The sequence below is a fragment of the Natrix helvetica genome (assembly GCF_964273705.1).
Source record: "Natrix helvetica genome assembly, chromosome: 1".
NCBI lineage: Eukaryota > Metazoa > Chordata > Lepidosauria > Squamata > Natricidae > Natrix > Natrix helvetica.
The window spans coordinates 21,372,157-21,398,497 of record NC_138548.1 but is presented as its reverse complement, the minus strand read 5'-3'; the positions used below and the strand labels follow the sequence as shown (position 1 = coordinate 21,398,497).

General features: G+C 42.0%; 1 protein-coding gene across 2 annotated transcripts in view; it reads right to left on the bottom strand.

Moving 5' to 3' along the window:
- Positions 1–26,341, bottom strand: part of CPAMD8 (C3 and PZP like alpha-2-macroglobulin domain containing 8) — a 63,872-nt gene that overhangs the window by 16,498 nt on the left and 21,033 nt on the right. For both annotated transcript variants that reach the window (XM_081950910.1, XM_081950911.1), the window contains exons 12-29: positions 24,876–25,046; positions 23,930–24,058; positions 23,019–23,178; positions 22,650–22,822; positions 22,388–22,537; positions 21,227–21,391; positions 18,308–18,450; positions 16,987–17,049; positions 11,684–11,912; positions 8,353–8,506; positions 7,480–7,622; positions 6,872–6,923; positions 4,785–5,083; positions 4,426–4,651; positions 3,544–3,720; positions 3,309–3,390; positions 2,318–2,474; positions 983–1,057 (exon numbers count right to left, since the gene is read on the bottom strand). In XM_081950910.1, coding sequence (XP_081807036.1) covers positions 983–1,057; positions 2,318–2,474; positions 3,309–3,390; positions 3,544–3,720; positions 4,426–4,651; positions 4,785–5,083; positions 6,872–6,923; positions 7,480–7,622; positions 8,353–8,506; positions 11,684–11,912; positions 16,987–17,049; positions 18,308–18,450; positions 21,227–21,391; positions 22,388–22,537; positions 22,650–22,822; positions 23,019–23,178; positions 23,930–24,058; positions 24,876–25,046 — 2,748 coding nt within the window. The remainder of the gene's footprint in view (positions 1–982; positions 1,058–2,317; positions 2,475–3,308; positions 3,391–3,543; positions 3,721–4,425; positions 4,652–4,784; positions 5,084–6,871; positions 6,924–7,479; positions 7,623–8,352; positions 8,507–11,683; positions 11,913–16,986; positions 17,050–18,307; positions 18,451–21,226; positions 21,392–22,387; positions 22,538–22,649; positions 22,823–23,018; positions 23,179–23,929; positions 24,059–24,875; positions 25,047–26,341) is intronic.

Genomic DNA, 26,341 nt, shown 5'->3' with positions numbered 1-26,341 from the left:
CTCCTATAAGGGAGTTCCTTCCAGTGAAGCGATAGTTCCTCTCAGTTCCTTGGAAGCTGCACTTCCAAGCATACTGCAAAACTTTTCTTACAGCAATTCTATTTGCATCCCAGCACAGCCAAGCAGGAAAATAACATTTGTGTTTGTGCAAGCATAGAGCAAAAACTCTGTATGTGGTGAGGCTCTCGGCTTCTTCTGAATAACAACAGAGTTGGAAAGGGACCTTGGAGGTCTTCGAGTCCAATCCCCCATTCAACCCAATAACACTCCAGACAAATGGCTGTCCAATCTCTTCTTAAAAACTTTTGGAGGCAATTAATTCCACTGATTAATTGTTCTGTCAGGAAATTTCTCCTTAGTTCTAGGTTGTTTTTTTCCTTGATTAGTTTCCATTCATTGCTTCTTGTCCTACCCTCAGGTGCTTTGGAGTACAGGTTGACCCCCTCTGTGGCAGCCTCTGAGGTATTGGAACACTGCTTATCATGTTACTCCGAGCCCTTCTTTTTATTCAATTAGACATACTCAATTGTTTTATCCTCCAGTCCCCTAATAATCTTTGTTGCTCTTCTCTGCACTCTTTCTAGAATCTCAACACTTTTTAATACCATGGTGACCAAAACTGGATGCAATATTCCAAGTGTGGTCTTGCCAAGGCATTATAAAGTGGTTTTAATATTTCATGTGATCTTGATTCTATCCCTGTGTTAATGCAGCCTAGGACTTTCTGGCTTCCTCCTGTTTTGAAATAAACCTGCTATTTTACCTGGTTGGCAGAGAGCAAATATTCCATAGTCCACCTGTCTCCATGTTTCTAACCTATGTACTCAGGTCAACTTGAGTGGGTGTGTTCCAGATCCCATCCTTTAAGCCTTAAGGAGGGAAATTGGTTGGTTATTGGCTCTTTGGTTTTTAGACTCTGATCAGCTGTCATTCATAAATACTGGGCAAAATGTGGAATGTCTTGGACACATTTATCTTTTACCTCAGAAGTCACCCCCGTTTCCAGCAAAGCTGCTACTACATATGCTGTTACAGAAATCTTCCCATGAATTCCACCCTGGAATAAAAAGAAATAAAAGGATTAGGCTAAGAAACTTTTATGAATAAAAGATCTGCACTTGAATCCAATCGCCTCTTTTCACATTTTCAACATTTCACAAGAGATTCTGAACAGAAAATGCATGACGAAATTATTGGAACAGCATCTCTTTGCCTCTCTGAATGGGAATTTTTTTATGGATGACCATATTTCTAGAGAATGTATAAGTATCAATTCCCTAGTTGGGAAAAATATTTAATTTATGGATCAAAGACTGAAGAGAAATCTTATAACTTTCATCCCGAAACACACTATTGCTGAGAATTAGAAAAATAGATGAAACTTATCCCTAGTCAAGATAGCAAGTGTGATTGATATAGCAATAGCAGGAAACATGTGGCTTTTTCAACCAAACAGGTGAAACTAGTAAACATTTTAAAACCGTAGAAGTGTGGGAGGATGGGTCTGTTACTTCTCATCCACCACTCTTCCTCTTTGGTATTTTGGCCTTTCTTAGTGAGGTCACTGAGAAGTCTCTTGATTCAGTTGTCTAGTTTTTGTATTGTGTTAGCGTTTACTGGGATGTATGTTTCTGTGTCTTCTAGTAGTCCTTTTGCTTTTTGTAAATATTGTGATCCTACAAAAAGCAAAAGACCCAGTGACCCCAGAAGAAAAAACTGGAATCATCTACACCATTCAGTGTAATGGTTACGTAGGATAAACAGACAGAAAACTGGCAGAATGCATCCATGAATACCAACTAGCAGTTAGAAGACATGATGAAAATTGTTTAATTTCACAAGATATGAACAGACTTAACCATAGTTTCAAATGGGAAACTGTGATCATCCTAGACCGAGCCAAGTCCAAAAACACTAGGGAATTTCTAGAAGTCTGGCACTCTGACAAATTAACCATCAATAGGCACATAGATATAAATATTATGTAAATACTATGCAAAAGAAACAATAAACCAGCCAAAAAAGAGAACAAAAAGTTCAAAATTCCTCCCCACCAGCAATCAGCACCCAGATGAGCATAGATTAACTCCAAGATTAACATCAGACCAATCATTAAGGAGACAACACTCCTATCAAGGAGCTGCCAAACAAGCCAACAGTAAACAGCCCAACCAAAGAACCTCTAAAACCAGCACAGGGCAAACCTTTAGAATATAAGCTGAGAGAGTAAACCCCATTCCTTACTACCACTGATGATGTTACTTAGTTTCGTCAATCAAACATTTGCAAGAAAAGACCCACCCACCCCTTTTGGTACCTGGATGTCCTTATTGAGTATCCTGCCCATGGCTGGAAATGAGCCATCTTCCTTCTGATGCTGGATGATCCAATCCTTGGCAGCTAAAAGCTCTTTGGGGTCAATGAAAATGAATTCCCGGGATTGAGCAAAAGATTTCAGAACAAAGGCTGTTAGCCTGGAAATACAAAGGTCATAAAGTGCCTGAGAATGATTGCCACCATACTTGGCTACTTACTACTGTGTGAGGTTGTATCCACCCAGCCACTGACTTCACACTCCCAACCCCGAGGAACCTTTTCATTCTGCCCCCTAAGTATCCTCCTCACTGCTGTTTTTCTGTGGGAGTTGACAAGCATTCTTCCAGCTTATTAATGAGAAAGTTATAAAATGGGCCTTTCAGGCTGGTCTTCCCCTATCAACTTTGTCCCTGTTTTACGGCATTTGTTTTTGCACTTAAAAACCCACAACCCATGGTGAATGTGGTAGAGTAGAGAACTGCTCAATTCCAAAGAAGCACAATGAAATGCAGGGCCATGACGTGAATGGAAAAGGAGCAACAGAGCTAAGAGGCAAGCTTTCCTGCCAATGAGAAACCACCCAATATCTGGTCCTTGTGTCAGTGCAATAGCAATAGCACTTATATACCGCTTCACAGTGCTTTTCAGCCCTAAGTGGTTGACATAGTCAACCCATTGCTCCCAACAATCTGGGTCCTCATTTTACCCACCTCGGAAGGATGGAAGGCTGAGTCAACCTTGAGCCTGGTGAGAATCGAACTGCTAAACTGCAGTCAGCACTGCATTCTAACCACTGCCCCCCCCATGGCTCATAGAACTGTTATCTCAGTATTTTCTTCTATACTTCAACTAAGCCAGAAATGTTTTGATTTAGCTGCAGAACTCCATGCCAGCATCAACTGCAGGGTGGGACCAATATCACACGTGCAACTACTCTGAACACCGTGGGACAAATATAATGTTATCTTCCTACCCAATAATTTGCAACATACCACATGCTCCCTGAGGAATCCCTTTCCCCAAAGGCACTGTAGGAGCCATCTTGCCTCTTGTAGGTCAGTTGGCGCTGGTATCCTGGAAAGAACCCATAAAACAGTACATAGAAACTGAACGTATAGATCAAACTTTATTTACCGAAGTGAAACTTTTTGCATGTTGGGGCCAGAAGCAATTGCTTCCTGAATCTCCTCTTAGAAAATATCCCTGTAGCCTTTCAAGGGTCAGTACCTTGCACCAGGTAATCGGTGGCTTCGCTCTCTACCTCGGGGCTAAGTTGTTTGGTCTTCTGGAGATACTTGAGGACAAAGATGTTGGGAGCAAAATGAATCATATTCTGCTCTCCGCAACCAAAGGGCAACTGAAGGAGGTTATCCAGGTTGTTCAGAGTTGGCCCCATCACGTCTCCTGGTACCAAAAGAAAAGCATAGTATCAGCCAGAAAAACCTGTCTGCTAAGGTCTGTTCTGATTCTCCCAGGTGGGAGTGAGCGGAAAACAGAGCAGAGTCCACAAGTGGGAAACATTCTAGACTAAAACTGAATTAACTTATGCCAAAAGTATCCTACGGCATGTAACCAAATAGTGCTTGCCACATTACATTTCCCAGAAACAAAGAAGGGCCCTGAAGGGAAGATTCTCTTCCCTGGTCAGTGTAATCTTAGATTATTTTGATAAAAAGATTAGATATATTTACATACATTAGTCATTCTAGCTAAATGGAGCCTCTGTGTTCCAAGACAGCATATTATGTATCAGCTGTTCCGGCTGATGCCTCCTCACCTAGTTAGGGTGCATAGTTGCAAACAATCTTCTGCACTGGAATGTATTGTGGAATGAGCCACAATTTCCAAAATGCCGCGATTGTTATTAAAGAAAACTAAAAATGAAGTGACCTAATCCAGAAAAAAATGCATCTCGGAATCTAGTTCTAGGGAAATAAGTAGACGAGAATTTAATTTTTGTGCTCGGCTTGAGAGTTGCCACTTGAGGCATTGAATAATTCCTTCTTTGCTCCAATACAGATAGCTTCCTGTTATGCCGACACAGTATGAACTCCTGCCATGAGTCTGTCATACAACAGAGCTGACTTTAATTGTTCCCAGTGTTCATACCAATAATAGAGGCAGTAGCTCTCTCTGAGCCTGGAATCACATTGTGAGGAACGCCCAGTGTGAATGCTTCGTTGTGATTCTCAGCCGTCTCCTCTTTCCTCCAGATTTTGAATTCGCCTGCAGAACCCCAACCTGTGGAGAAGCCGATATACTTCACCTCCGGCTGCTTGGAGGTGGACCAAGTCACAATGATGGACTCATTGAGAGTGAAGGAGCCGTGGCCCACCTGCACAGAGAAAAATAACACACCAAAAGCCAGGCAGGAGATGCATATTATAATGAGCTGCTTAAGGAGGTCTACCGAAAGCATTTCCCAATTAATAAAGAGATAATGAGGAGAAGAAGAAGAAAAAACCCACCTGGATGACTCCATGGGCCCAGCTGATCCAAAAACTTCGAAATTCGTCCCACGAAAGGATGCCTATTGTCTCTGTGCTGACCACCGGCTCACCCATCTTGCTAGTAGAGATCCAAGTTTTGGAGTTCTGGTACCCACCAATGACAATTTCAGTCATCTCCGCCATGTCATGGGGGGCAGAGGACAAAGCGATGTGGGCATTATTGTGGGCCTTGATGGCAACATCAAAGCGCATCATGTGGGCAGGTTTCTGCACATACTGGTACTCATACTTATTAGGAGTGGAAATGTGAATTTTCTCTAGTCAAAAATAAACCAAAAACACTGTCAGTGTTCAGTCTCATTCACAGCAATGCACCTCCAAAGACACATCTTCATGGGCCTCTTTTAAACTAATCTCCCCTTATGTAAAATAGTTTTAGAGCAAAAAGGCCACAGCAAGTAATTCAAAGTCTATATGCTCAAGTCAGGGTTTCCTGGGGTACATCCTTTCTCATCCCTCAGCAAGAACATAAGCTGGCTCTATGTTTTAGTTGGAGATTAATTGCAATGAAACTCCTTTAAATAATGTTTTCCCAGGGAACACGAAAGATATAATGGTCAGGGATCATGGCAACAAAAAGGCTGCATTTTTAGAATCACATTTCTTAAGGAGCATTGGCTTCTTATTTTATAGCCTTTGGAGTGCATTTTACCCTAGATCCCTTCAGTTGTTCTGCCCCAACCGCTGAGCTTTCATCAGTATCAAGAATGATGCTGGAGGGAAGTGGTTCAGTGGTACCAGTACTTGGTATTCATCGTTAATTGGTTCCGGGAGGCGGGATGAGTACCAAAAATGATGAATACCGAACAAAATTTCCCCATAAGGAATAATGTAGTGAGTCACAAGGTAGCCGACAGCAACAAGTTCTAGGTTGTGTGTTGAGTGCCAAATAAATGATGAGTAACCAGGACAAAATTTTCACATCAAAATTCATTGAGTACCAAATTTGATGACTTTCAAAGCAGTTGTGTACCAAGGTACCACTGTACTGTCATTAAAGTTTAATCTGGGGCAATTTAAAAATAGCAACTGGTAAAATCCCTACGCTGGGTTTTTCCTCTCACCTGGTATCACGTACGGGAGAAAACCAACCACTAGCCACCATCTTTATAGCTTGTAAGGGCTAGCTTGGGTAACTGTGAATAACTACTTGAGACAGAGGCTTTAGCTAACTTCCATACTGCCCAAGCAACATTACCTATGTGAAAGCTATCTATGCCAGTGACCTGCTACTCACACTATTTCTGAACGAGAGTGGAGTGTCTTCTGGAAAATCATAAACATGTCCCAACATAACCCAGGGGTGTTAGGTTAAGATTTCTTCCATGACCACTTCTGTGCCACTCGTCTTGTCATCCAAATTATTTTGAGACATGGATTTAGCATTCTTGTAGAAAGCTTGGCTGTGGGGTTTCGAAGAATTTTAGGTGATCTCACCTTCCCTTTGCCCTCATTTTCCACTTGTGTAAAAGAATCCACAGTACCTAGCTGCCAGAACCTGGCTCTTTTCACAATTTGACCCCCTTAGCTACCACTCTCTCCACAGGTCTATCATTGACCATTAAACACCTATACACGAAAAAGAAGTCTAGTGAATGTTGAGAAGAGTGGTTCAGTCATGAACGTAAGGTTCTGCATGATATACAAATGATGCTTTGCAAAGTACGGTTAGACATTAATTAATTAGACATTACCCAAGCAGATCCCTATGGGGCATCAGATGTCTCCCTTCAACTCAAGCCAAAATGGCAGAAGGCAACACTCAGTGACTGGAAGAGAGGGTGCACTCACAGCAGTCTCTAACTGCCACCGGGAGATTGTTAGTGAGACATTGTAGTTTATTCGTTCAACGTTTTCTTGGGATAAGAGGGATAACATAATTATTTAACTTGAACAGCTAAAGGCCTAAAAGGCTACTTCCTCAATGGGAAGAAATGTCGTCAGGACATAATTGTTAAATGCAGCCAGCTGTGCTTGATAGTGAGCCTAGGGAGAGAAACTGGGGCTGAAATTTTGCTGAAATGCAGCTGCTGAAATTCTCTTACCGTTAGGACAGAAGAAAACACTGTAGGTATATTCTCTGCTCAGTCCCTCTGGCTGCAAAAAAAATGGCATTTTTTTCAGAGACCTACACCAAAATTCAATGGCTTTCTCTTTAACAAAAGTATCTCAAGAAAAACTTCAAATTTGGTCTACTGAATGCCCAACCCACAACAAAGTAAAGCAAAAATACAAATCTAGTGTATCTACATAAAGATTTTAAGAAATCGGTCAATGACACAAAAATGAGTGATGATTACAGTTTGACAAAGTTGGTTTGATGCCTAAGAGAAACACTGAGTTCATATAAATATTCTTGGAAGCAGAATTTTGCAATTGGGGAACCTTTGGAAATAGTTCTCCTTTCTCTAGGAATACCAGCCCACCTCAGAAAGAAGAAACATTAGTAGAACAAATTTCTTTTTAACATGCCAGGCACACTCATGTGGAGATCTGTGGGTCTTGATTTTTAAATCCCAAACTTTACTTCCTACTATCCATCTACTCAGAAAACATTTGCATCTCTTCTAGCTTCTGCATCTTGAATCTAATGGTCATTTCTCCATCTTCCCAGCTGAAATTCTTTCTCTGAAAGGACTATTTGCTTGCTTACCTCAATAATAACACTCCTCCGTACATAGTCGACACCAACAGGAGTCCTCTTGTCTACGTGGGCATCCTCAGAATGTTTGCCATTCTTTGTGAGTTGAATGTTGTCTTGGCAGCAGCTGCTTCCGCTGTAAGCAAAGGCTTTTGCTAAAGATGACACAAAGAAATATGAATTCTCAATAACTTGGTCCTCAACTGGAACTCAGCAGAATCTAACATGGCCAGATATTTTTGGCATATATTCTCTGCCTTTTGCAGATTATTTAGTTCAAAATGAATAAATAAATAGGAAACTGCTATTTTTCAAGATGCAATGCCTGCCTTCAAAATGGTATTCATTCCAAAATGTTTCTATGGGCTCACAGCTTTCCTTGATGGGCAGGGGGTTATAGTGCAATGCATGGCTAGTATGTTCATCTTTTTAAAAAACAATGACAAAGGGACATCGAGACGGTAGAAAACACTGTGAAGAAGTTTTGCAGGCAGTTTCCTGCAAGGGAGTTATTTGTGAGAAGACCTAAAATTCGAGATATGCTCTTGGCAAAAATAGGTTGCGGATTTTTTTGCACAAAAGGTGTGCAAAATCCCTTCAGGTGAGAATGTACTAAAAAGTGATTATATTCAGGAGGAATGTAACACTCTTTCCCTATAGCAGATTGTGGATAAGATGTTTCTCCCTTTTATTTTAAAATGTCTATAGTTTTCTCTATGGAGAATATAGATTCTATAGGTGTCTATATGTCTATAGCTGTAGTGTCTAAAGATAGTCCATAATATAGAATCTATATCTTTTGTAAATAGGCAAAATCCATCAAGTGGAGGCAACCATTTGTAACATCTTTCAGTTTTTTGGGGAAAGGAATACCAAATGTGCTACCTGTAATGTTGTTCTGCCCCAGTTCACCAAAAGACAGCACAATAGACGTGGGCTTGGCTTTGCCAGGGGCTAGACATTTTTTCCTTGTCAAGTGTTGTTTTCCAGGATGTCCCACAAACTTGATGCCTTTGGCGACTGAGATTTTCACATACACCTGTGTGATTGTAAGGAAGGAACAATGATTACGATGGGTCTGTCCAGCTAGTCACCAGGGAGACATACTAAAGAATGTTGGAGTAGTAATAGCAGATCACATAAGCTTAGCACCAGCTAAGATTATCTTTTTAGTGCCTTGAATTGTAGGGAAGAGTTCAGTGGTAGCAAAGATTGAATTACTATCCCTGGTTATTTATTTATTTATTTATTTATTTATTTATTTATTTATTTATTTATTTATTTATTTATTTATTTATTTATTATTATTATTTATTTATTTGTGTGTGTGTATGTGTATATATATATATATATATATATATATATATATATATATATATATATATATATATATATATGTGTGTGTGTTGTAATTGTACTGATAAATAAATAAAGGGAGACTAGGATAGATCTATTTCGAGCTAATTAGCTCTCATCAGCTAGCCATACCCTTACTGGGATTAGAACCCGGGCTGTATATATCTTAGGCAGGAGTCTTAACCACTCAGCCTAAGATATATACAGCCCGGGTTCTAATCCCAGTAAGGGTATGGCTAGCTGATGAGAGCTAATTAGCTCGAAATAGATCTATCCTAGTCTCCCTTTATTTATTTATCAGTACAATTACAACACAAATATAAAAAGGCAACAGTAAAAATAAAAATATGGTTTTCTGCCTGCATGGTCTTTGTGATAAGCCGAGGAGCAGAAAGAGGGAGTAGTGACCTTCCTCCCATATTTAGTCATACCAGGGGTTGTAACATAAATACATATATATATATATATATATATATATATATATATATATGTGTGTGTGTGTGTGTGTGTGTGTGTGTGTGTGTGTGTGTTGTATTTGTACTGATAAATAAATAAAGGGAGACTAGTATAGATATATCTATATATATATATATATAAACTAGTATAGATATATAGATATATCTATAAATAAAGGGAGACTAGTATAGATATAGATATATATATCTATAAATAAAGGGAGACTAGTATAGATATAGATATATATATCTATAAATAAAGGGAGACTAGTATAGATATAGATATAGATATATATAGAAAATATATATATATTTCTTCTAAGTAAAGTGGGTTGTGCGCACTGTGTTATACTTAAGGTTGTCTTAATAATGGTGAATTGTATTATTAAAATATGTCATGTGAAATCTTTCTGGTTTTTTTTAATGATTTACTATTGTTTTTTTTTTAACATCTGAGCTATCTAACAGTTAGCAGGTTCTTCACTCACTGGATACTATCTATATATTCAGAGTTTGACCCAAGCAACGCTTATTATGGCATACAGTAATGTAATGGGATGTGTTGCTTTGGTTTAGGATATTATGGGAAACAGCCAGTGTAGTTCCTCAATCATGGATTTATAGCTTTCGGCATGGATTCCCCAGAAAACATAAAAAACATATTGAGCAATGGTATCCTTCTGGGCCAGGTTTGGGGATTGGGACAGAGGGCAATGTTCTCCTCCTTCCCCCGTGACCAGTTGAGGTCAGCACTGGTCACAGGGGAAGAGGTCGAAACTTAAGTCCTTCTTGTAAAGGGGCTTGGGTCTCTCTTTAACATCTACATTAAACCACTAGGCGAGATTATTTGGCAGAATGGGTACAGTGTCATCAGTGTGTCGATGATGCCCAGTTACATAGTACATCTACATCCTGATTTGGGCAGTTGATGCCACCTGGAAGCTGTGACACTCTGGATGGAGTAGGTTTAGATTTATTTATTTTTTCACTCTTGAATGGAATAGCTTTTTCCTAGCAGAGCTGGTACACAATTTGGGAGGTTCAAGGTCATTTGCACACATTCCTGGGCTGGGAAACCTAGCTCAGTCACTTAAGAGTTTGGTGACTTCACAACTGAATTACTGCTATGCAATCTACATGGGGATGACTTGAAGACCATGATGAAATCACAACCGGTCCAGAATACAATGGTGTGTGCAGATTCCGGCACCCCTTAGCCTGTTTATGTTGCACCACTGCTGGAGGAGCTGCACTGGCTGTTCTCCTTTCAGGTGCAATTCAAGGTGCTGGCATGGGGCCAGATTATCTGTGTGACAGTCTCTCCTGAGAATATCTGCCCATTCTATAAGGTCTGATGGAGTGGCTGTGCTCCAGGTTCCTTCTCTTAAAGAATGCAATCTGGCAGGACCTAGCACAGCGATGGCGAACCTTTTTTGGCTCACGTGCCATAAGTGGGGGGAGTGCAGGGGAGTCGGGTGCAGGCGTGCCACACACCCATAATGCAATGTGTGACCCACCCAGTACGCATGCGCGCACTACAGGCACAACCCCCCCCATTTTTTGCATTCTTTTTTTGCCCTCCCCAGGGTCCAGAGGCTTTATAGGAGCCTAGGTAGGGCGAAAACAGCCTCCCCCCCCCCCCCGGAGGGACCTTCAGGACGCTTCCCTGAAGCCTCCGGAGCAGTCAAAATAAACCTCCGAGCAAACTGGAAGTGACTTCCGGTTTGCTCGGAGGATCGTTTTGAGTGCTCCGAAGGCTTGAGGGACCTTCAGGATGCTTCCCTGAAGGCTCTGGGGCAGTCAAAACGACCCTCCGAGCAAACCGGAAGTCCATTCCCAAACTTCCGGTTTGCCCATAGGGCCAGGTTTTTGCGCTCTGGAGGCTTCAGGGAAGCTCATGAAGCTTCCGGAGGGCCTCGGGGGGGGGGCTCTTTTCACCCTCCCCAGGCTCCTATAAAGGCTTTGGAGCCCGGGGAGGGCGAAAAATGGTTTTAAAAAAGGGTGAACTCAGCTGGCCAGCTGACAGGGCAGAGCCTCACGTGCCCTGACAAATGGCTCCGCGTGCCACCTGTGGCACGCGTGCCATAGGTTCGCCATCACTGACCTAGCAAGTAGCAGTGCCTGCCTGTAGAACACCATCCATGAGTTCTGGCAGACTTCAACCCTTCTAATCTTCCAGAAGGGCCTTAGGAACAGGTGTCCGCCCCCCCCCCCCCCGCCCCCAAATCACTGGGATAGGGTGAGGTTGGAGCCCAGTGATTGTGATGTTTATGTTCTGGGGATTATTGGTTGAAGGCACTTGGAGTTGTTTTTTACATGCTGGTTTTTTATTTTTATTATTGTTGATGTGATCCAGGCAGAGTTTAGCTTATAAGTCTTTTAAATCAGTCAATCAGTAATCTCACCTCCAAACACATGGGTAAGTAATTATGGACTGTCAGAGGAATCTTTGCCTGCTCCCCGCGAATTATGTGGTACGGCAGGGTGAACTCAATGAAGAACGGCTTGAAGGTCTTGAGTTCAGCCTGTCTCGCCAAGCCTAGCCCTCTCTCAGAGAGCCCAACAGCCTCCATCACCCATGTGGTGATGGAGTCTGGAACGTCAACGCGTAGCTGAGCTTCTCCTGAAGCATCGCTGTTTAAAAAAAATGGGAAAGGGAGGAGAAAAGAAGAGTCATTGGGAACCGGCACCCGAGGAAGATACATCGAAGGCTTTTCAAAAGAAATGCATCAAATATTCTGAACACAACAAGCAGCAATGAACATGGCCACTTTCCTTTCAAATTTTTTTCATAGCATTCTCCTACCGAAAAGTTGGATGGAGATAGTAAGCTCTGTGTAAATCTGACATTAGGCCAAATGTGCCCTCCGTTTAACCTTTCTCTCTATGTACCGTATTTTTCAGACTATAAGACGCACCAGAGTATAAGACACACCATGATTTTGAAGAGGTAAATTAAAAAAAAGTTTTTGCACTCTGCAGGCCTCCCAAACCTTCTGCACGCCTCGTTTTTTGCAAAAAAAAAAAAAAAGCGCACATGCAGAGCTTTGGGAGGCTTGTAGAGTGCTCCTAGGGACTGGGGGGGGGGGGGAAGCAAAAAAGCCATTTTTTGCAAAAAAAGGGAGGGCATGCAGAGTGCTCCTGAGGGCCGAGAGGGGCACAAACGAGCAAAAACAGCCCATATTTTGCTCAGTTTTGCCCTCCCCAGCCCCCAGGAGCACTTTGCAAGCTTCTCAAACCCTCTGCACATCTATTTTTGCAAAGGGGGCAGGGTTTCGGTAGGCCAAAAATGCTGTATTCAGTATATAAGACGCACCCAGATTTCCCCCCCCGTTTTTTTGGGGGAAAAGATGCATCTTATACTTTGAAAAATACAGTATTTCAAATGGATCTTGCACAGGGTGTTGTCCACATGTTCAGCTTTCTATGCTGCATGAAACAATGAGGGAATCTGCAAGTCATGTGTGGACAGCTTATTGTCACATTGCCCCAACTCTCCTTTAGCCACATTGCAGTGGTGGGATTCAGCCAGTTCGCACCACTTTGGGAGAACCGGTTGTTAACTTTCTGAACAGTTTGGTGAACTGGTTGTTGGAAGAAATCATTAGGACAGAGAACCGATTGTTAAATTACTTGAATCCCACCACTGCCACATTGCTACCACAAGGCTCCATTAGGAGTCATGGTGAGACTTCTACACATATGCAAGCCTGCATATATTCCTTGCAGAGTCAACTGTGGTGTGCAGGACATTCTCTGCAAATTTCCCATATCCAGGCAACATTCTATACTTTGGCAGCAGCCATACATGGGAGACTTTTTGTACCTTGCACGCTCCTTATTTTATCCTCTCACTCTTTTCCCCTGTTCATTTGTCACAGGTCCATCCCAAAATCATAGCCAAGAGCTATGGAAAGTAGTGTTTTCTCCTTTTTTTCAAAGACAGCAATGGCAGATAGAAAAAGATGCCTGTCATCTACCCATATCTTTCTTCAGGATTATGTGGATACCAAGTTCCCTTTCCTTTTTGCAACAAGCAAGCTATAACCTGTTGTGAATATCACATCATGCAAAGGAGAACCCCAGCGTTTAACTAGAATGTTTCCTTGTCTGGTGAGGCTCAGTGATTACTCCAGTCAACCGATGAGGTTCTATAGTTGAACATGTTCTTGAATCAAGTTTTCTGAGTCCCTCTCCAACATCTATAAATACTACATCGCAGTCTTGCATGAATCCAGTCACTATAATTTATAAACCATGGTTAAAGGCTTCATACAATGTGTAATAGTAATAGCAATAGCAATAGCACTTAGACTTATATACTGCTTTGCAGTGCTTTACAGACCACTCTAAGCGGTTTACAGAGTCAGCTTATTGCCTCCAACAATCTGGATCCTCGTTTTACCCACCCTGGAAGGATGGAAGGCAGGTGAGCCTGGTGAGATTCGAAATGCCAAATTGCAGTCAGCCGGCAGTTAGCAGAAGTAGCCTGCGGCACTGTATTCTAACCACTGTGTCACCACAGCTCAAGCTATGGTATCTTAGCTAACAAATCATGGTTTATCATCCACTCTGACCCATGATGTCAGAAAAACCTAGGGTCTTGTTTTTGCAAGGTGTACTTCTAACAAATTAATGTCTTTTTCTATGGTAGTGGATTTCCAAATAGGGCAAGCATTTAAGAGCAAGATAAGTGCTAAATGAAAAGCCAGTATCCATGTAGCACCAGATAGTTATTTGCAAAATGGCAGCAACAATATGACTGCCAGCAGTCCTGCAAAGACAAAAGAATTTTAATAGATAGGTAAAGGTAAAGGTTCCCCTCGCACATATGTGCTAGTCATTCCCAACTCTAGGGGCGGTGCTCATCTCCGTTTCAAAGCCAAAGAGCCAGCGCTGTCTGAAGATGTCTCCGTAGTCATGTTGCCACCATGACTAAATGCCGAAGGTGCACAGAACACTGTTACCTTCCCACCAAAGGTGGTTCCTATTTTTCTACTTGCATTTTTAGAACTTGCGAACTGCTAGGTTGGCAGAAGCTGAGAGAAGTAATGGGAGTTTTCTCCGTTACACGGCCATAGGGATTCAAAACGCCAAACTGCCGACCCTTCTAACCGACGAGCTCAGCGTCTTAGCCACTGAGCCACCGTGTCCCTTTTATAGATAGAAGAAAGGTTAAAAAAAAGTTGCAGTGTACTAACCAAATCAAGATCCTTCTAGATGATTTTTAGACATAAAATTATCTTTGCTAGCTTAAGGAAACATCAGAATATTCCCCAGGTGAAGAAAGGTAAAGAAAATGAATGTTAAATATGTGTCATTGTATCTGCTATGCTGTTCCTTGTCTTACTATGCTTTAAATGTAAGTCGGTGAATTAAAAAAAAGGAGGCTTAAATTACAAGAGAATGGCCCCTATTGATCAGATGACAACAAAAAGAGGATAGAGAGGAAGAAAATTGGCTATACTTTCCCACAAGGATGAATTGGCAAAGACAGATCCTTGTTAGAACTAAAAGTAGTTTCCAGTTGCACTCTAAACCACTTAATGAAACCATTAGCCGTGGCACTATTCTCTCAACTAGGATTTTAACCAGTAACAAGAATTTTTGCATACCACATGGCATTCATTCTCTGCCAAGCAGGTGCCTGCATGCAAACATAGACACAGCTATTTGGCTCCTCTGACAAGGCCCAAGACTTTCTAAGAGACCATCTGTGATACCCATAGAAGCTTTTTGCTTTCTCTTTCAATCATGTCCGGCTATGGAAATGTGCTCACAAAAATGGGACTCCTAAAACATCTCATTATCCTCATGTGAAACTTATATATAGATCACACCACAGTATGGACCAAACATAGTGAAACTGATAGACTCCAGGATGGTAAAGAGTGCAACAAGGGCTGTATGCTTTCCCTTGATTTATTCAATACGTGTGCTAAATATATATTAATGGAAGCTGAATTGGAAAAAGATGAGAATTGTTTAAAAACAGGAGGGAAAAAACATCACTGGGTTATGCTGATGAGACTGCTCTGATGCTAAAAATACAAAAGATTTAGTAATAAAAGTAGGAGCACGGTATAAAAATGAGACTAAAATTAAATACAAGGAAGTCCACATTAAACACAACCAGTTGAACAACTAGTCTTAGAAGTGAAATGAAGATAGACGTAGTGGATAGCTTCTCCTTTTTAGGATCCACTATCAAGAGTAAAGGAACAAGCAATCAAGAAATATACCACAGATTAATACTTGGTAGAGCAGCCATAAAGTCCTTGGAAGAGATAGTCTATGCCTACAAAAATCAAAATAATAAAAGAAATAATATTCCCCGTGACACTCTATGGAAGCAAAAGTTAGGCTTTGAAGAAACAGGATGCAAAGAGTATTGATGTTCTGAACTTTGATGTTGGAAAAGGCTTCTGAAAATACGGTTTACAACTAAGGAAAAAAAAAAAAAAACCCAAATGGATCATTGAACAAATCAAGCGAGATAATCAGGTTCGAACCTATGGGGGGCACCTCTAATGCCAGGAAAGATGGAAGGAAAAAAGAAGATGTCCAGTAGCAAGTTGTATGGACTCAGTTACAGGGGTGAGGAGTACAATGTTGGAACATCTGAAGGACCAAGTTAAGGATAATCTATCCATGTGGTCACTAGCTCAAAACCCACCTGTTTCATCTAGCCGGCCTGGCCTAATTCCAGCTTTCCCACCTCAGTTTGTATTTTTAAATTTTACGGTTTGGTTTTAAGGTTAAGTTTTTAATTTTTATAAACTTGTACAGGGGTCTATTTAATCCGATTTTAATTATATTTATTATTGATTGTATGGTTTTAATTTGGTACCTGTACACCGCCCCGAGTCCCTTCGGGGAGAGGGGGCGGTCTAGAAGTCTAATAAACTAAACTAAACTAAACTAAGAGTGAGCGTTAACTTGATGGCACATAATCGATCAAATCAATCAATTAATTAAAAAGCTGTTTACAGTCTAAATGTCCCTTCAACTTCTTTCAAAGCAGATCGAATGCTACAACAGTTGCAACTTCTTGGACACTTGTCCCCCTCATTTAGTGCCACTGTAATTTTTAATTGTTCCTGAATAAGTGGCCATAACTTGAGGACTACCTTAATATTTACTAATTTTACAGCATCTTCCCATTGGTTTCATCAAGCTATTCGTCATCACCCATGTTTTGTAGATTACGAGCCTTTGACGTTATCAACAGATTTGTACAATTACCGTATGTTTTTAATTCCCTTTCTTCATCATGCATTACTTTACACTTGCTTATAAAGGGGCACATTTATATTTCTAACCCTTATTCCCAGTCTGAAGGAATCTTTCCTATTTTTTTTCTGATCTAACAAACGTCAATATCTCCATGGTGGCGGCGCAGTAGTTAGAATGCGGTACTGCATGCTAACTCACTGCTCAACTCCACGAGTTCGATCCTGACCAGCTGAAAGTTGATTCAGCCTTCCATCCTTCCTGAGGTCGGTAAAATGAGGACCCAGATTTTTAGGAGCAATATGCTGACTCTGCAAACTGCTTAGGGAGGGCTGTAAAGCACTGTGAAGTGGTATATAAGTATGTGCTATTGCTATGTTCCTCACAGACAGAAAAACAAAATTGTGCCTCATCCACAAGGCAGGATGGGTCCCTACAGACGATAGAAGAAGGCTCCACATTGAGGAGAAATTACCTGACATTGAAGCACTGCCAGAGCCAAGTCTCTGGGAAGAATGTTCTTTTCTTCTTGTCTGCTCTGTGGAAGGCAAGAGATTTGTGCATGCTGAGAGAACTGAGCAAAACCCTTCAAAAGCAGAAGCTCCATCAAACCTTACTTCTCATGACAATACAATCATTTGATTTTGGCCCTTAATCAGTTTCAGGGCTTACCAATCAATTGTCATACTCATGCTAGTATTTAAATTTCTCAGCATCTGGAGGCTAGATGTCTATGGAGATTCTCAAATATCCAGGTCATGGTTGTCCCACAGGAGCTTTTCCAAAAGACAACTGGAGTTGCTTGATTCACTTCAGGACTGAACTGGAGACGCTTCTTGGATGAGAAGTGAAATGTTTTCAAGGAAAAACCAAGAAAGCCATACATACATACATTCATACACATACATACAGTATTCCTCCCAATCCAGTTGGCCAAGTGGCCATATAGAAGAGTTATGGGCCCAACATAGGATTGTTCTTTCCAATATGGGCAGCAGGTAGAGAAACCTGCCTGCTGCCCATATTAATGTCTTCCTGGCGCCAGTTCGTAAAATTTCCTTTTCTACCAGGCATCTCTGGCTTTGAATCTAAGGGTTTGTTTTATTTTTGTTCTTATAATATCACTATACTATGCTATGTATTGTTTCTGTTTTATCTCATTTATCATTGTTATTGATGATGTAGACACTTTTTATCATTGCATAGAGAATTCTTTCCAACAAAAAACAATTTATTAGAATAAATTTGAGGTGCCTTCCCAGGAGAGGCCAGATAAAGGAAGCCCTAACCTAGCAATCACCTCATTCCTTGCTTCTCATGCCAGTCTCAGGCTCCCACAACCAATTGGCAGGAAGCAAGAAACAAACGCCTCCAGATCTCCCATGGAAGACAAAGCTGTGTGATTAAACGTTTCCATTCCCAGTCAAAGGGGCCAAAACAGAGCTCCATTATCAGCTACCACACATGCATGCATACACATTGATTCCATCACGAGTGCCATCTGGCCTCTTCTTATCAACCCTTACTGCCTGCTGAGCAAAAGAGCAGGTGTCTGCCACCATGCCCAGAACAACAATGCCACTTGGGTTACGTCGTTGGGATTGTAGCTGTTTGTTACTTCCCATTGGCAAGCATCGTTGGCTCATCCAAGTAGCAGATAGGGCCAAACTGGCTCCTAAATCCTTACTCCACAGAGCCAAGCAAGGCCATCTTCAACACAAGAACCCCAAGTTGGAAGGCGGCACAACACGTCTTTGGGACAAACAGGTTATCAACAAAAGGAGCATTTGTTCTACCTGGGCTGAGCTTTGGAAGGTGTAGAAGCCACCAGCATCCCGGTGTGAGGTTGGAAGGCAGGCACAACCTCCTCGGTATACAGACTGCTATGCTGTCTATGGTTTAAGCTGACGAGATCAGTCATTACAACCAAACCGGTTTCCTAGGCAACAGGAAACAACAACAAAAAGGCCATGTCTGTTAAAAACTGATTCAGTCGGTCCCATTAAAGAACAATTCCCCAACCCCCACCTCCAAATATCCATGGAAGGAAAGATCACTGAAACACAGGGAAATTGTGTCATACTGGCCAGCACAAATGGCCGTTACTGGGCAAATATTTAGACACTGCAGTGATCTCCCCATCTGCTCTTCCCCAGAGAGATCAGGTGCTTTGAGGAAAGTTGGCTTTAGAGTTTTCAGATTGTCTAAGTGGAATTTCCAGGGAATGGCAAGCAAAAATAAAATAAAATGAACTTTGTGAGAATCTCCTCCATTTCCAGGAGACGAGTGGGAAATTTTCCTTCTTCTGGACAGACTGCAGACCCTCCTCAGCTGAGACTGCATTCCTTAAACCAGATTACAGATGGCATTTCAGGCCAAGCTACGTATTCTGAGTTGCCAACAGAAAAATGCTGCCCTCCCCACCAATAGCATATAATTTATGATATAGTAACTTCCCAAACATTAAATAAGTCTTCTTTTCATTAGGAATTTTTGTATTAATTCTGAGCCTGAAAAGAAATCTCCAAACCACCCTGAGATATTATCCTATTTTGGTTATGAGTTAGGTTTGGTTAGGAGATGTACTTCTCAAAGAGTGGCATATTTGATCTGCAAAAATCCTGGTAATCGTTAGATGGCAGCAGGGAGATATTTTACTAACACAATTCTATCTAGCAATCATCCTGATATTTGCAGTTCTGATATATAACATTTTTGCCTCAGTCAATATTTTTGTCTGATAGGAATTCACTTCCTTTGAATACTTCCTTGGGTAAAAACTGGTTACTAAAAGGAAGAGAATAGAAAACCCATCCTTACTGGGGAATCAGTTTTATTTTTCCTCCAAAAGCAGACAAGCTAGTCTTCCTTCTTTAGAAGGAATGCTTCTCCTATGGCTCTCTCAGAGGCTGCCAGTTTATTTTTGACTGAAAATTCTCTCTCTCTTTCTCTCTCCCCCCCCCCCCCTTGTTTAAAATGGTCTGACTTGTTTGTTAATAATCTTTTTTTCTTTTCTCCTGATCAAAATGAAATCATTTCACACTGGGAACAGAAGAGGCTGTGTCCCTTCTGCCAAGCACGTAGGAGCCAATAACATTTTCACCTATGCTATCTCAGTTGACAGAACCTCTTTGGGGAAAGTGGCCTGTTTAGAGAAAGCAGAGAGCAGCATTTTGCTCTGAATGCCAAGGCCTCCTTCTCAAAGAATCTGAGCACAAGATGTACTGAGAAATTAACCTCTCACGCCACCTCCTTCCTCACCAAAGGAAAGCCTTCCCAACAGCCACAAATTCAGAGTTCTCAGAACAGGGGAGGGGAAAGTTTCTCCATAATAAGGATACGAAGATGATGGAACTAGGCTGGAGGCATTTTCGGAACATGTTTGAGTTTTCAATTGTGGAAGGATACAGCCTGCGGAATGGCTTCTAAGCATGAAGAGAACTAGCACTCCCGATGCACAGAATGGTTGCCGAGTTCTGGGTGCCCTATCCCTGCCCCTCCAAAAAAAAAAAAACCTGAATGTATCAGCAATGTTCTTCAAAAAGGCTTCCAGCTCTTTTCCAAGGTTGTAAAATTCTCATATGAAATCTAACTGGTTCTATCTTGTTTGCACTATTTTAACTCCACTGTGCTTCCTGCCAGAGTATCAGGAACTCCCTAGCACTAATTACTATATGAGACCTGGCCCAAAGACATAGTTTATTGAAAAACCTATCCTAACCAGCTAAATGGCAACATTTCTCTGTTATATAAATATTCTCCATAATTGGAATATTTCTGTTTCTTTAAGGTTGCAAGATCCAGTGCAGGCAAGATCTTCTTTCTACCCTAGAATTCTTTAGTACTGAGAATTGTTTCCTCATAATTACACTGATTAAAATAGCATTCCTTATAGCACTACACCATCCAGTGTTGTCCCTCAGAACCTTCTATAGTTTACTCACCATAATATAGATTAAGAAGTACTGAATTGTTTACCTCTTGATCTATGCTAAGATAGTGCTGAATTTCCCACTATTGTAATTTCCCTTAGAGAGCCTTCCAAAACTATGCAGGGTTAATTTATGTTTAAGAGTAACAGAAATGTTGAGAAACAACTTTAATTAGATGTTTCATTCTTTTTATTTGCTAAATAACACCCTCTATTGAAAACAGACAAAAAAATGGGAGAAAACCAGAAACGAAAGCTCCTTTTCTTGGAAAGAGAAAGTAATGCTTGAGCAATTTAAGTTAAACAATTAAGGGGATAATTAATCACAAATCATACAGCCAAGATCAACAGATAAACAATAAGCTCCCAAACAGTGAATATTTAATTAAAGTCGTGTAAGCTCTAAATATGACATTTTGTAAATTTGTTACTCCATATTAGTACAATGTGGGTGTGAAAAAAAATATTTTTTGCATCATTTATTATGGTGCAAAAATATGATATGCAACTTATTATATAATGTCTGCATCATCACCCATTAAATGTCACTGAATAAAAATATGGTAATTCCAGAGAAAGGGATTATTATAGATTGGTGAGTTCCTATGGTAGGAGAAGCAAGACAAGATTGAGTTTGCTCCATGCAGTGTGGTAAATCGTGGATTGAATCTGTTATCTGTTAAATTGTCCTGCTTGACTATGCTCTCTGTCTGCTGGCAATTTTACAACTACCACAAAAGGCCCCACGCAGATGCCACACTTATGCAAGAAGGGAAGAACTCACCGTAAATGCAGAGCGGGCATCTTTGGCAACGTCCCAGTGCCAGGGAAAAATAGAAGAACGACGTCGACGCTTGTGTAGTGTTGAGCCTGGCCACCAGAAGTGCCCTTCTTCTTTTGAAGTTCCAAAAGCATCAGACACATCATAATCTGCAAGTTCCTGGAAGATCTGCACAATGAGTTAACATAAGATTTGTCCATGAGCATGTCAGGGACTAATAAGTATCTTGCTGGAATACTCAAAGGTTCTGCTTTCCAGAAGTGATCAACAAAATCCAACTCTGATGTGTGAAAAATAACTGCAAGGTCTTCAAATTATAATATGTATGGTACGGTCTTCCAGTGTATCTTAAGTAATCAGAGTTTTAAAAGAGATCATAACAAATGTTTCTTCACACAACAGGTAATTAATCTACACTGGCATAAAATGCGGCAATGATCATAATGGTTTTGTAAGGAATAATGGTGCAAAAAGGTGTCTATCCATGATTTTGCTTGTAGCTTTCAGAGAGGCATTGGCTGCCTGAATAAGAAAACATTTATTTACCTTGGTCCAATATATTAACGCTATGGGCAACTTGAAGCCCTTTTCTTCTCCCTATAAGCCGCTTCTGACCCAAACTGAGAACTGAAATAACAGTTTCCTGCCATCTTCTTAATGCTTATAAAAAGCTTTCCAAATGCTCCTAAAATATCTAGGAAAACAATCTCACTCCTGCCCAGATGAAATGATATGTCCAAGCTACTATAGCCTTAGTTCCTCCAAATAATTGAAGTAAGGCTCCAGGCTATCCTATGTTTGCCCACCCCTATACTGGAGCTCAAATACTCTGGCCACCTAATGAGAAGGAAGGACTCATTGGAAAATAGCCTAATGCTGGGAACGATTGGGGGCAAAAGGGATGACAGAGAATAAGGTGGCTGGATGGAGTCACTGAAGCAGTAGGATTTAGCTTAAATGGACTCTGGGGGATGGTAGAGTACAGGAAGCCCGGAGGAACGTTGTGAATGGGATCTCGATGGGTCGGACACAACTTCACGACTTACAACAACAACAATACTGGAGTTATGTTTACATTCTTTCTAAAATATTCTCACTTCCCTCTTGGATTCAGTAGTTTGATAGTACCAAAGCATTCCCCACTCCCAAGAGGATGCTGCTCACCTGGTCAGCTGTCAGCTGGAAGCCCGGCTTGAAGAGGTAAATGCTTTTGTCCACTGTGGCCAAACAAACACAACTTCCTTTTGCAGCTCGCACTGTAACAGATACGGAGTCACCTGGCCTGGTCTCATTTGCTGAAAATGCCACCGAAACCTGGCATTGAACATTAAGAGGAGGAGGAAGAGAAGAAAGGGAAGAACCACCATCACCCGGGATCCTTTGCCAAACAACCCAGGTGCACGACTAGTCATTCTATACTGGATACCTGATTCTCAAAGAAAGGCTTGACGGCAAACTGCAGATTATCTGCAACCCCTTCTCCATTCTCCCGCACATAGTATGCAAGAAGACGGCCCAGGGGAGCCATGTTTGGAGTGACTGAGAAACAGACAGAAGTCATGCAGGTATTCAGTTCTGGAGCAGAAGAGCTGGTAAGGTCTAAACAAGAAATAGGGTGGAAAATACACATATGTTGATTAAAGCCATGGCTTTTCAGGAGGCGGGGTGAGCTGATTGTTCATCTCCACCCAGAGGAGCCACTGACCAGCCACTCAAGGCAGAGAGCTACCCCTTTCTGACCCTGCCTCAAACACACAGTCATGGCTGAGAAGTTAAGTAATGTAGACGCTCTTACCAGACGATGCATCGGTGGCGGTTCTTTTGTTCCCCTCCCGAGTCTTGTTTCGAGGCAGCAGTCCTGAAAGAACAATGTTCCCCCGTGATACAACTTCGTAGTGGAGTGTGAAATTACACGGGCAAGTGGACTTCACAGCAACACATGCCTCCTCTCCCACCTGGAAAGAGAAATTGGGCAACTGCAGCCATATAAAGGTTTGCTAATACCCTCTTCCCCTTCCTACCCAAGTGACTTTTCTGAAAGAAAAGCTGATCTGGTTGGCATGACCAGCTCAAGGTTGACTCAGCCTTCCATCCTTCCAAGGTCAGTAAAATGAGGACCCAGATTGTTGAGGGCGATAAACTGACTAAACCTCTTAAGAGAGGGCTGTAAAGAACTGTGGTATATACTGTAAGTCTAAGTGTTATTGCTATGATGCGTGGTGTAGTTTGACATATCTGGAGGACATGGATTTGAGGAAGGGGGCTTTGATTCAAAGGGTGGCATGGAACAAAGACCGAATTCCAGCATCACTGCTGACGGAAATGCCTTCTGAAACAATAGACCACATTTTCCTTAGGTCTTTTGGAACCTGGCATATCTTCCAAATCCACTCCATACTCAGGGGAAAGCAAAACAGAGCACAGCTCAGGATGCGAAGATACAGAGCAGTCTCATTGTTAAGAAAAGGCAGCCAAAGAATTCTGGCTATTGAGTGTTTCCCTGGAGCAAGATCAATTCCGAAAGCCAGCCAAAGTGGAACACCCAGCCAAAGCAGGCATGTTGGCTGCAGCCCAGCTTCCTCAACAGGGATATTAGTCATTCCAAGTGTACTGGGCTGAGAACAGCAGGCAAAGACTCATAGCAACCCATCAGATGCATCTTGAAAACTCTGAAAACAAGATGCCGACAGTTGCCTTGCATCTTACCAGAAAAGGCCTGTCTGGCATCTGAAGCTGGACGTGGCACTTGCTAGGTGAATACCAGCTGCTGATCGATAGGTAGTTGGGTAGATACTGATCTCCAACAGGCTTCCCATCAAGAGCTGTGACTTTGGTCTTGAGAAAGGTGGAAAGTAGAAAGTTACTTTCAAGGGCAACTTCTGAACGCCCAACTCATCTTACAGATGTTGACCAGGCCGATCTAATCTTCCCCTAGATTCGACTCTGTGCTGTGGTTAACAGAACAGGAGGCAACCTTGCCAGATCGGGGCTGTTTGGAGACTGACACCCAATGAAAACAACAGAAAAGATCTCTATAATTCCTTTCTCTTCCTCTCTGCACCCTAGATCAATATCCTTTTTTCTCCCTTATTTTCTGTCTAATTAATGGACAGAATATGATTTCAATAAGCGGGAATCTTTGGGGAGGCTCAAAATAATCAAATGCTTCTTTGAACAGATTTTGTTTCCCTATCTGGAATGAAAAGTATTAATCCATCTGATCATTTTGAACATTTGTCCCCATTTTGAACCCAACTATGGAAAAGAGCTTAATTGGCTCTGATGTTGCTTCTGTTCACAGATCGTCGTTCCCTGGAACTCAGGTAGAAAACACACTTTCCTATCATTTATCCCATTCTCCATTTATCTGAAGATACCACCCCTGAATACAGAGCAGACACCCTCCTTCCACTGTACCTTCCCCCATGTTCTGTGGGTTCCTTCTCATTCCCATTCAGTTCAAAAATCCCCCCAGAAATCACACATCCACAAGGAAATTAAGAGGCTTAAGGATTAAGAAATCCCCCAATTAATGTTCTTAAAAGAAAGTTGCCCCCATGTTCTCAACCCATTGGCCCCATTGACAAAGTGTGCCTTTGATGAGATTAATGGCAATTCCAGCCCACTAATCCTATCAAGGGCTTTCACCCACCTCCAGCCAGACGTACTGGACAGCAGGGGGGATGGAGGGGATTTCAAATTCCACCACACCGCTTCTGGACACTAACTCGCTTGTGTAAATGTTGTCCTTTGGAGTGAGTTCCGCTTTTACCCGGACAGTCACTCCATCCGCTGGACTCCCATCAGGATAAGTGACTTCAACCTGAAGAATCAGGAGACAAGTTAACATAGGTGGAGATGGGAAGAATCCCTGCTGACCTTCCTCCTCTACTCAACATCATCTACTAGCAGGGAAATAAGCCATCAAACATAGAGTGGGATGCTGCTAAAAAGGCAGACATGGGGAAATAACTGGCCTGGGCATGTGGAAGAGATGGTAAGCCACTGCAGTTCCTAACACATTCAGGACAGGAATGTCCATCCCCTCAGGGCATTCACGAAGCTAGCAGGGGGGAAAGGTGGCCAAAGGTCTAGTGAATTATAGTGCTGGTTGCTCTCTGTTAAGCCCTAGAGGTTAAGCAATTTTAATCCCCTGGAACCATTGTCCAGCTTGCTGCTTTAAGTCCAGTTGTGGAGGAGGACTGCAAGCCTCTTTCCTCAACATCACGTGAATCAAGAGACATCAGTTCCCATCCCACCTTGCCTGCAAGGACAATGCGTAACATCTCCAAAAATGAAATGTGTCATTCTAGGTTATCTTGAAAACTCAAGAGATTGGGTCAGGAGTGGGGGAATCAGGGTAGCACACTTGTGCATAATGAGAAGTGCTAGACAAATCCTATGGAGTTGATCATTTGCTTTTTCCCACCGGCAATATCAACCTCATGGAAGACCTGTATTTGGGTTTCCCAAGAGACAGTATTCCCATAATAAAAAAGAAGAGGAGGAAGAGGAAGAACAGGCTGTGGAGAGGAGGTATCCAGTCCTGCTGATCATGGAAAAGCCTGGTTGGGATGGAATGGTCCTGTGGTAGCCAACTGGGGCCCAACAAGTCTCTAGTCTCTGAGGCTCCTCTTCTACATGAGCTACAAAATCTTCGTAGAAAATCTTTTACTGCAGAGATTCCCAATCCCCGGGTTGTGGCCCACTACTGGGCTGCAGCCCATTCAGAACCAGGCCATGAAAGTGGGGAGGGGGAGGAGCATGTGCACGCGCACAGTTCCACTTGCGCCTGCAGCAGACAGATGGCCAAGTGCATGCACACAGCTCCATTTGTGCAAGCAGCAGGCGTATGTGCCTGCCGCTTGCTCAAATTAGCTGTGTGTGTGTGTGCGCGTGTGTGCGCGCGCTCACCTGACACTCACATGGAACTATCTCTCCCCCACACTGGTCCTCAAAGCCAGAAAGTTTGGAGACCACTTTTCTACCGGCATGGGATGGAAAACACAAAATTCATACTTGGCCCAATTTCAGCCTACTTCTTTGGTGGCCTAGTGACAAATAAAGGCTCCGTTGTGAGGATGTGTCCTCAGTAAATATTTAATAGGGCACCTCTAG